This window comes from Struthio camelus, chromosome 3 (assembly GCF_040807025.1).
Source record: "Struthio camelus isolate bStrCam1 chromosome 3, bStrCam1.hap1, whole genome shotgun sequence".
Lineage (NCBI taxonomy): Eukaryota > Metazoa > Chordata > Aves > Struthioniformes > Struthionidae > Struthio > Struthio camelus.
Window position 1 is genome coordinate 112,815,186 of NC_090944.1, and position 10,702 is coordinate 112,825,887.

General features: G+C 44.0%; 2 protein-coding genes across 2 annotated transcripts in view; one reads left to right on the top strand and one right to left on the bottom strand.

Moving 5' to 3' along the window:
• Positions 1 to 7,345, bottom strand: part of BICRAL (BICRA like chromatin remodeling complex associated protein) — a 48,458-nt gene extending 41,113 nt beyond the window's left edge. Inside the window, exon 1 of the mRNA XM_068939714.1 lies at positions 7,301 to 7,345. The gene's annotated coding sequence lies outside the window, so the exon portion shown is untranslated. The remainder of the gene's footprint in view (positions 1 to 7,300) is intronic.
• Positions 7,346 to 7,421: 76 nt separating this feature from the next.
• On the top strand, positions 7,422 to 10,284 carry TBCC (tubulin folding cofactor C). Its single transcript, XM_009669067.2, has one exon. It carries the CDS (start codon positions 7,490 to 7,492, stop codon positions 8,558 to 8,560), a length of 1,071 nt encoding a protein of 356 aa, XP_009667362.2. The 5' UTR covers positions 7,422 to 7,489; the 3' UTR covers positions 8,561 to 10,284.
• The last annotated feature ends 418 nt before the right edge of the window (positions 10,285 to 10,702 follow it).

Below are 10,702 nucleotides of genomic sequence, written 5' to 3' on the forward strand. Positions count from 1 at the left end.
AGTCCTACTCAACCAAAATCTTATTCTTCAGATTAGATGCAGTAGAAAAATTCAACATTTTACAAATGCAACATAGGTGTGCCAAGACACCAAGTCACATTTGGAGTCAACTGAGATACATAGCCTTGGGATGACAGAGAACGCAGAAGTGAAAATTAAGCTTAGATATTAAGAGGGAGAACATAAGGGGATACAAAACACTTTCCCTTCCTTTCTGGCTCCCGGTTCCTCCTAGCTCAAGACGCTTTATTATTAATTCGCCCATTTCTCCTGCTCTTTATATTACTTGGATTTCCGTTCTGGTGCAATCACAAGTTATTACCCTAAAACAAGATCAAGAAGCAGCAAATTCAGACAGAAGTTTTAGGATTAAGCTATTTACATTGAAGGATGAATTCCACAGTCATCCTCAGAGTCTTGCCTGAATAATTCCTTTGTAACCTCAGCTCACTGCATCCGCTCTGAGATGCATCAGATGGGAAAGAATGCCACCCTACTCCTCTGCTGCCTTGCTCCCTCAAGCTGCGTCCAGATCCCGCAGCTCAATTGATGGCACTTCTTTACCTCTCCATCCCTTAACATGTTCCTTGTATCAGCTCATCACCAGACCCACCATTTTTCCAACTGCGTATTTCTTTTAACGATTAGTAATTCAGACAAGCACAAATGCACAGAAACAAATAGGTTATCATTAAAAGGTACAACCAATAGAAAAGTAGAAGTCACAATGTTGTTCCAAAGTTGGGCACTCAAATATAGCGAAGGGAAACAGACTTCAACTTGGAATATCACATTTGCAATGTATCACGTGCAAAATTCTGAATAGTTACCACTAATACTTATATCACCCATCAGTAAAAGTTTCCTAAACCTTACAAACGTCAGACGGATACAATGCCTTACTTGCACAAAATATTACCTACAAGACCAGGTTCATAACTGCATAATGTAACTTACAAAAAGTTGTATGACTCCAATATCAATCATATCAAACACACAAATATCTAACCAATAGATATCTTAAAGGTCAATTAGTTAGGATGTGGGTAGCAAGAGAAGGTAACTAAGAGATTTACAGCAATATCAGAACAAGACCGGTCGGTGTTACTGGAGACTGTGTGTGGCTTTTGGTGAGTCTGAAGAACAGATTCTGGAGAACTGTAAGATGTGGACTTGGTTTTGAAAGTTTTGAAAGGCTGCCAGTAGAAACAGAGAAAAATACAGTGACTGAACCTCACATTGAAACAAATGACACGGCAAAATTATTACTGGGACACGTCAAGGATTACTATCCTATGCTCTAGGCAAAGTATTTAAATGGAGTTGCAGATTCTTCAGTTTAGAGTACCTTGGTACCCGAAAAAGGAGAACGAAGCTTGAAACATTAATAGCTCTACGTGCCGAGTTAGGAGAACAGTCTAAGATACCGGCCACTGGAATGCACTGACAAAAAATCAACTCTCAAGAGAGAACTTTACTACAGTATCTCAAAAAGTAATCTCCACAACTAAGACTACCAAAATTTATAGATGAAATTTAAACTACAAAACGGAGATAGAAAACTGGGAGAAGCTCGTATAAAATCCATAGCTTGCTTAGCATAAAGCAATGGGGAAAAAAAACATGTAAATAAGGATATAGCAATAGTTAAAGGTACATTAATGAGTAGATGGACACAAGCTGGGGGGGGGGGGAAGCACTAGTAATTAAAAACAACAGCCAGGTAATGAAGCTAATGAGAGGACCATTCCTAATACAATGGAGGTGCTGTGGATGATTTAAACAAAAAAGTTAACAGAAGGAACCTAGGCAAAAAATGGAGGTTTAAAACATGCAACCTGGTATTACAGGGACAACAGAAATACAATGGAACATTAAGTCATACTGAAAGTATTCATGTTCAGAAAAGAAAGAACTACAAACAAGCTAAAGTATCATTGTACATGTACGAGGCAAAATAAGAAAGAGAAGGGACATTATGAGTAAAGTCACAACCTTTGAGAAGAATGGTTAAGAAAGGTTTCATTGGATATGGCTGGGAGCCTTCCAGAAAGTAGCTAGGTAAGATCTGGATATGAATAAAGATCGCTTTAACGTAAGTCTTACTACTATCACTAGGAAGCACATCAATATGACAGAAATTATTTTCCCAGATTTAGAGTAAAGAGCAAATGCAAATAATAGAAAGAAGCAGTTTTCCTTGAATATGATAACCTAAATTTTTTTTGTAAAAAAAATAAAAAGCAGAAGGAATAAAACTTCAGTTTTGTTAACTGACAAAAATATTATAAGAGAGCTAACAGAAAATCAGTAAATCTGAATCAAATGTGTACAAGTTCATTCAATTTAAATTAATTATAAAGATAACTGGAATAGGTTTGAAACTCAGATTCACAGTTCCAAAATGGCAGACTTTGATACACTATAGAAACTAGGTAGTCCATTGAACTGACTAGTCTGAGAACTGAATACAATTTTCTCAAATGCCTTAAAACTCAAGCATTTTAAAACCATCTGAAATTTAAAGTAAGGCACTGGGAAAAAAAAAGGGGGGGGGGGAGGGAGGAACTTCAGAGCTAAGAGAACAACTACCTCAAAAGGTCAAAAGGATACAGAGAATAAGCACAGAGTCCATAAGGCAGCATCTGTGGTTTATATGCTTGGACTTTGACATTTAGCTAATGTCAAATAGCAAGTTATAATCTTAAGTACCAGTTAGAAGCTAGGCCCGGACCAAACTTAAGTGCTCTTTTAGGCTCAATCTTTTGTGTTTAAAGTATTTGGGCCTTGCTTTATTAATCTTGAAGTGCATCTTGTCATAAAATGTTATGCTTTGAAGTCGGTTCCTAGTTTTGGAGGATAATTCATTTTCATATAAATTAATGTTTCTCCACCTCTGGCATTTGGAACACCTAGTTCTCAGAAGGGACCAGCACAGACTCGTTTCAAAACGAGTGCACCTTGACCGGTTAGAATATAATTAGTATCTTAAGCATTCCCAAGGATTACATTTCAAAGCTTTCGCATTACTCGCAGCAATTAAGATGCACCAAATAAGTTTTATAGTTGCTGCTCTAACCCTCTAACTAGTGTTCTAAAGAACACACACATTTTACATTCTCTTGCCTTTCCATATGGCCAAATATATAAAGAATATCACTTTAATCCAAACAGAAGCTTTTTTGAAAAAAAAACTGTAACGTTAAAGGAATTTGTTTTTTTTTCAAAAGCAGAACAAAAAGATACAGAGCCCTGACAGTCACTTTTACTGAAGCCCATTCCACCACGAAAAATGTACAGTGTACAATGATAATATAGCTTACATCTCACTTTAATGCCTGATCACAGTGCCAAAAAAGTTTAGAGTCCTTGCTAAAACTGACAGTAGAATACTATGGTTGAGCAAGCCACAGAAATATGCACTCTGTAGCCAGAAGTAATTACGCGTGTCTGCTAATCTCATCTGGAGAAGCTCAATCTAACAGGCATTCAGAGATCACATCTATCAAACAGAGCTCCACGCAAGACACAGCAGCTGCAGCTTTTCTTGAAAACACAACTGGAAGACCAAATAGCACTTTGTGTGTTATGATGCAATGTGCACGTATCACCCTTTGGAATAAAAAAAAATTGTCAGTGTTGGAGTACATAACTTATGATAACGAAGACCTGCATTCACTTCCTCTGCTTAAGAGAGCACAAACCTACATCTCCATAAGATTACGCCGCAGCCATGAAGTTCTTAAGTTTCACAAGCTAGGGAACTGAGGTATCCTTCTCAGGTTTATGAATCTGTTATATACGGCTGGACACTTCGGTGGATGTATATACCTCACTGTTCTTAAAAAAAATGATAGAATTAGACAGGATCTTGAGTCTTCACCTGACCTGTGCAATACAGTATCTCACTTCAAAAGGCTATGAGTTAATACTGTTCTGAGTTAGTTTAAATCAATGCAGTATTTCCAGGTAGACAGCATTCAAGACCTATAACCATGGGATACCAACTGAAACTTGGAAGCATGCGTATTGTAGCTTATGTTTCCAAGTCCCATAGGGCTACACCCAAGTAAGCATATGCAAGCTGCAACTTCACACAAGGCAAATCACACTGTGTGTAGTGCAAGCGGCAGCAAAAGGTCTGACTGAAAACGACTGCCATCTACTTCAAAAGCAAAGAGGAAATAAAGCATTTCCAGGAAAAAAACATAGGAAAAAATTATAACAGAGGCAGAACTATATGGGCTTTGCTTTTATCTGATATCCTCACACAGCTAAACTGCTTCCTGCAATTTACCAAAAGAATCCAAGCTTTGAGCTAGAAGGCTTACTTTTTAGTCAGGTGGTTACCGTTTGGGAAATTGTAAACTCTCTCTTCTCTACTACGTATAATGGAGATGTTAAGCAGCCTTCAAACATAAATGTTGCTGCCAGCAGCGTCAGGAAGAAAATTGTCAGTCTTTGTAGTACCACCAAAAAAAAAAAAAAAGGTATACCACTATCAATTACACCAAAGCCTCAAACTGTAAGCGTGGAAAAGTAATTTTGGAACATCAAGATGAGAAGGTTGGAAGAATGTTATTGCTCCCTTTTTAATTTTTCATTATGGTCATACACTTCATGTTCTTGTATCTGGGGTTATTTTGCTTGTAACCCAAAAATCATTTGTGCGCATTAGCAACGTGAAAAGATTGACTCTCTCTCAGAAGCTCATATTCGCAAGCGTATTTGGTCCTCATTAATTTAAACCTCCAATCACTTCTAGAAAACCCAAGTTAGCATACCTAGCTTTCTGAGTGACCCAATGCAGTAAAAAGTAATCATTATACGGCAGCTTAAAATACAGACTTACATTTAGCTTGAACAGTGTACACTAGCGTTTGCTTGTAATCTTTTCAAACATGGTTATTTCGCCTACTGCAGTTCATCTGCCTGCAAGAGTAACAAAGTCATACTAACAAAGACTCCAATACAGCATCTGGATTTGCAGATACTGAAGACAGCTAAAGACTTTTTCTGCGAGTATTCTCATATATGTGTTAAGTATGTATATCACTGTTACTATCTTTATTACCTACACGAGCGGAAACAAAAGGCAAAAAAGACTGCTAATTAAAATGAAACTTACACACTCTTCTTATGAAACAGGGAAAAAAAGGAATTTTTTGGGTTTTTTTTCCTACAGTAACTTAATTGTACCATATTCATGCCTAATGTAACGTTACCGGGTTATATTAGGAGCAGATTTGACTCTGCTATTTATTATCAAAAACATCTAAGACTTACTAAATGCATAACTTAGTACATTTCAAGAAAAAAATATTGAAGCATTCTTTTTCCTTCTCTTTCTCCTGATGGAGCGCTCTCCTTTTCTACAGCAATACAGCTTTAAGACTCAAAATCTCACCCTTCAGAAGCAAAATTCTGAACAAATTAGCTCTGCAGTGTTGAGACAGTTAAGTGCTGTAATGCACTGAGCACTACATTACCCATCCATATGCCAGCTGAATAGACTATCACCTCTAGTTTGCTGGAAATCAATTACAAAAAGGTAGCATGGGTCCTTTGCAACGACTTTGTCATGCACTAGTTTTGCTGCACGCTTTACCAACCCGCTCCAAAGCACTACTGTTATTACACAATCCCCTGCCATCCCTTGATTTCATGTTTTAACAATGGTGATGAAGAACGAATATTATCTCGCTATTTTTGTGCGCGTCCTTTATGCATTACAAGGATATAAAGGCATTTCACTGCCTTTTCCTCTGTCACCCTAACTGGGCTGACTTCATTACATGTAAGGTTCAGGTTCTCCCTACCCTCTAATGATGATATAGCACATCTGACACAGAGATTAAACCCCGTGTTTCTCAAGAGACAGAAAACAATAGCTTGAGAGAAGGCAGATTAGATGCTTGCCTTAACTATAAGTATAGAGCAAGCTACACTTCCAAAGGGGCAATCAGTAACACTAGCCAAAAAAATTCATGCTACCCCCAAATATAGGATAGTGAATTCAGAATATCTTCTCTGGGTTTACCACGTTTTTGCTTTGCTAGATTCGTGTAGGGGTTACTTTAGGCAATGTTGAAACGTCAAGGGAAAGCAGGTATCTGTAGAACTTCATAGCACTTCCATATATTGTCACACATTTCGAGTGCTTTGTGTCAACTTTCTTTGCAAAAATGAACATCCCATGAGATTGGGATACGGCAATTCTCAAAAGAATATATCATAATGACGGTCACTTTTCTACTTTGTAGCCAGAAGGTGTACTTTATTTCTGTGTTCCTGCTGCAAATTTACTTAAGACGTGTTTCTGAACTATAAAATTTAAAGAAACATGCAAAGAAAAGGTCTTCCTTGCCATAGCTCTCTATGTAGACTTATCATACAGACCTCCTCCTTCTAGGGTACCGTAATCCACAGGCACTGCTCTCACATTTTCCCTCAACTAAATGTTGTTCTAGAACAAAACAATCGAGAGATCAACGACACAGCTAAGAAGAAAAACAGTCAATTTGGCAGCACCTTCGCAGTTATCATTAGCGTAAACGGCCGCTTCCATAACTGCTTTATCGCAGAAGAGGAAAACACTCGGGAAGTTTTTATTAAGAGCACCACATTCACAGAGCCTCCTGACGACACGGGCAGACGCTACCGGCTGAAGGAGCCGCCCGACGCCAGGCCCGGCGCTCTGCGCCCGCCCGGGCAGCGGCCTGACGCCCGCCCAGCCGTACCGGGAGACCTCCGGCGAGCGTCACCCGCTCCGTCCTCATCGCTGCCTCGACGCTCACCGAAAATAAACGGCCCGCGCGCAAGACAAGACGCCCGGGCACGCCAGCGCGGCCTGACGGGGCTCTTAGCGCCCAGCGCTGCGCCCGCACGCCCCGTTCCCGCGGCGCTACGCCACGGCACGCAAGCGGCCCGGCCGCACGAGGCAGCTCCCGCGCCAGCCACCGGGACCGGCGGGGACCGCCGCCGCCGCCTCAGCCGCCCTCCCGCGCCCCTCGGCGGCGGCAAGCGGCCTCCTGGCGGAGCCGCCCGCGAAGCGGGGGGCGCCGGGCCGGGCCGCCCCAACGGCCGCCGACCCGGCGGGCCCCGTGCCGGGCGCGGCCGGCCGGGGGGAGGGGAGGCGGGTGGAAGAGAGGAAGCGGCCACGTACGCGCGCGCGGTGAAGGGGGGGGAGAGCAGGGAATGGGGGGGGGGGGGGGGAAGGGGGTTATTTATAGCCCGGCTGCTAATTTGGGAAGCGGGATAACAACCCCCGCAGACCGCGGCACCTGGCGCCAGGACTCACCCCATCCCGCAGAGAGGCGCCGGCCCCTTTAAAACCGCAGGAGACCCCTCCCTCCGGCCCCTCCTCTCCCTCCCCCACCCCTCCCGCCAAGAGCCCCCAGCCCGCCAATCGGCGGCAGCCACGCAGCCCGGGCTGGCGACAGCCAATCAGCGAGCCGCTTAGTGAGCCGCGTGGAGGAAAGGAAAGAAGATGGAGGCAGCAGGAGAGGAGGCGGTGGCCGTGCCCGCCGAGGGGCTGCGGGCTCCGGCCGCCTTTGTGGCTTCGCTGCAGCCGGAGGTGGCTGCCGCCGCCGCGGTGTTGCCGGAGCGGCTGCAGCGGCGGGAAGCGGAGCGGCAGCAGGGCGTGGAGCGGCAGCGGCAGAAGAAGGAGGCGCAGGTGGTGAAGGAGGAACAGAGCGAGTTCTTCGTTGCCGCCTTCGCCCGGGAGCGGGAGGCCGTGGAGGCGCTGCTGGCGGGGGCCGCAGGCGCCGAGCAGCTGGAGGAGGTGGCCGCCCAGCTGCAAGGGCTGCAGAAGCTGCTGACCGAGAGCGTGCGGTTCCTGGCGCCCTACGAGGTGCGGCAGGGGCAGGAGACCGTGGCCCGGCTGCAGGGGGCCCTGGCGGCCAAGCGCCAGCAGCTGCAGCCCAAGAAGAAATTCGCCTTCCGCACCCTCAAAAAGGAAGCAGCTCCGGGCAGCGAGCAGCGCCCCGCGGAGCCCGTCCAGGCTCCAGCCGCCGCGCCGGCCCCCGGCCACGGCCCCGCCGAGGGGGAGTCGGGCGGTCCGCTGCTGTGCGGGTTCGGCCAGGCCGAGGGTGAGGAGCTGGAGCTCGGCCCCGCTGAGCTGCTGCAGCGCGACGTGGTGCTCTCCGAGCTGCGCGGCTGCCGGGTGCGGCTCCGCGGCAACGCCAACACGCTGCGGGTGCGGGACTGTCAGGGCTGCACCGTGCTTTGCGGGCCCGTTTCCACCTCCGTGCTGGTGGACGGCTGCAGTGACTGCCTCCTGGTGCTGGCCTGCCAGCAGCTCCGCACCCATCGCACTCGGGACAGCCGGTTCTACGTGCAGGTGACCAGCCGGGCTGTAATCGAAGACTGCACTAAGGTCTCCTTTGCCCCTTACTCCTGGAGCTACCCTGGTATGGAGAAGGATTTCGAGTCTTCTGGGCTGGACAGAAACAGGAACAACTGGAACACAGTGGATGACTTTGACTGGCTGGTGAGAGACAAGCCTTCGCCCAACTGGAGCCTGATTCCTGAGCAGGAAAGGATCACCTGCTGGGACTGACTGCAGAGGCAGCTTGGTGCTGGTCGAGAAGAGCTGCTGAAATACATTCATTCATATGCAGGAGAACTTTGGTACCTGATTCACCATTAAAAACAATTGCATTCAGTGTTTAAATTGTGAATTACAATGTATGACTATATTCAGTGATTTAAAAGTGCCAGTCAAATATAGTTTACTATTCTGAAACAACTTGCTGCTATGATCGCTATATGCCACTGTGGAATTTGTCTGCTACTGCAATACCTCATTGCTGCCTTTTTTCCTGAGGGAGGTGGGGCAAGGGGCCTTAGTACACAAATAACAATGTCTGCTTAGAGCTGTGCTGCTGTCACTCACCTGGACAAAATATGAATTACCTGCAAGTAGTACGAGCTGTATGGAAATGGAAAGATCAAATACTAAATTTCTCCTGTGTTCATGGTGCTCATGTTACAGACTGCAGTATGCTATAGAGCTTAACGTTACAGGGAGTGGAGGAGCGGACTTCTGTGCTCGAAGGGACGCAAATTTATAGGGGGAATTTGTAAGTGCAGGCATTATAGGAGACTGATAGGCTGACTGTCTTAGCTGTGAACCAGGTTCTGCTGATGTGGATGAAGTCTACAAGTTGTCTGTTAGGCTTTTATGTCAAGTTGGGTAGCAAATCTAAAGCAAAAAAGTCTCTTAATGAAAATTCAGTGCCCCACTAATAGGATATTAATAAATGATTGGAATTAAGAAAGCTGTAGAGGCTATATAAATAATAAAACTTCACAATCTGAAACTGTTACGTGAGTGGATGCTCCTTCTATGAACAGTTTTAACCTGAGATGAATGAGTATTTCAAGCATATGTTTGAGGACAAACAGTAAGTGCTGGTTAACATCCATGTCACAAAAGCTGGGTAAATTGGTCTGACTTTCATGAAGATGCTAATTGTAGTGTGAAACTTCAGGAAGGGTTTTGTTCAAATTTGTCCTGTTAGTATGCCTATTTTTCCTGTGTACCAGACAATAAGCTCTTGAGTGCTATGGCTGTAATTTATGGTACCCTGCTATTGCGTATAAAAAGCAGTGTTAACTCTGTAGAGGGAGTTATTAGAATGTGGGAACAAAGTTCTGCATTCCAAATTCAGAGTTTCGTGTAACCTTGAGCAGTAAAGGCAGTAATACAGTAACTTGTCCTAGTCTCCTTTTTCTTCACTCATACTCAGTACCAGAAAAAGCAGCAGCGTTATGTTATGGCAGGATCTTTTTACAGCCCCTGTGAATGGTGAAGTGACCAGTCCTCGTATGTAAGGTGTAAATATAGCAGTTCTAGGTTTCCAAGAACACTCCTTAGCTTGCAGTATTTCAAAAGAATCACATTGTTTATCATGCCGAAGAAACAGCTCGGAGCTGTATTTAAAAAACACTGCAAGATGTTTATGCTGCCATGTCATCATATATGTGCCTCTGTAAGGAAAAATGAATACCAACTGAACGATCAAAAATTACATCATTGCTATGAGTACTTGATTGCTTTTGCGCAGCTAAGAAACTTCTATCTATTTATTTTCAGTGTATTTAATTTTAATTTAAAAGCCAAAAAAATTATTGCATATTTTTGCAACCTTTACTTGTGCTGTTTACTTCTTGAATGAATTGGATTTTGCATTTTTAATACTTGTTTTGAATTGTTACAGATGTCCCTTTAATGATGACTTTCCTTTGCATTGATAGCTTCATAAAATAATTTAAAGACAATGCTCCTAGTCTTGCTTTACTGGTACTTTATAGTATCTTTTTAATCTGTTGTTAAAGGGGTGTTATCGTATGAAGCTCCCAAATGTCTTAATTTTAATAAGCACATCTAAGTATAGAAGCTGACCTTGTAGTTATCCCCCGCTACATATCCTGTGTGTGGCAAATCAGTCCCCCTAGCATCCTCTAGTTTTGTGATTGTGGGCTGGCTGCTCAGTCTGAATTTTTTAAAAACTACAGAAATGTATTTGTTCTGCTAGCCAAAACCCATAAACATCTCAAATTTTACTTGCTGCAAGGTTGACGGACACTGGTAAATCTAGAAATGTAGATATTGCTGCCAGGTTGTAGTAGGAGTCGAAGATGTGCATTTCTCACCCCACTTCACAAACTGACATTTAAGTGCACACCTGTATCAGCT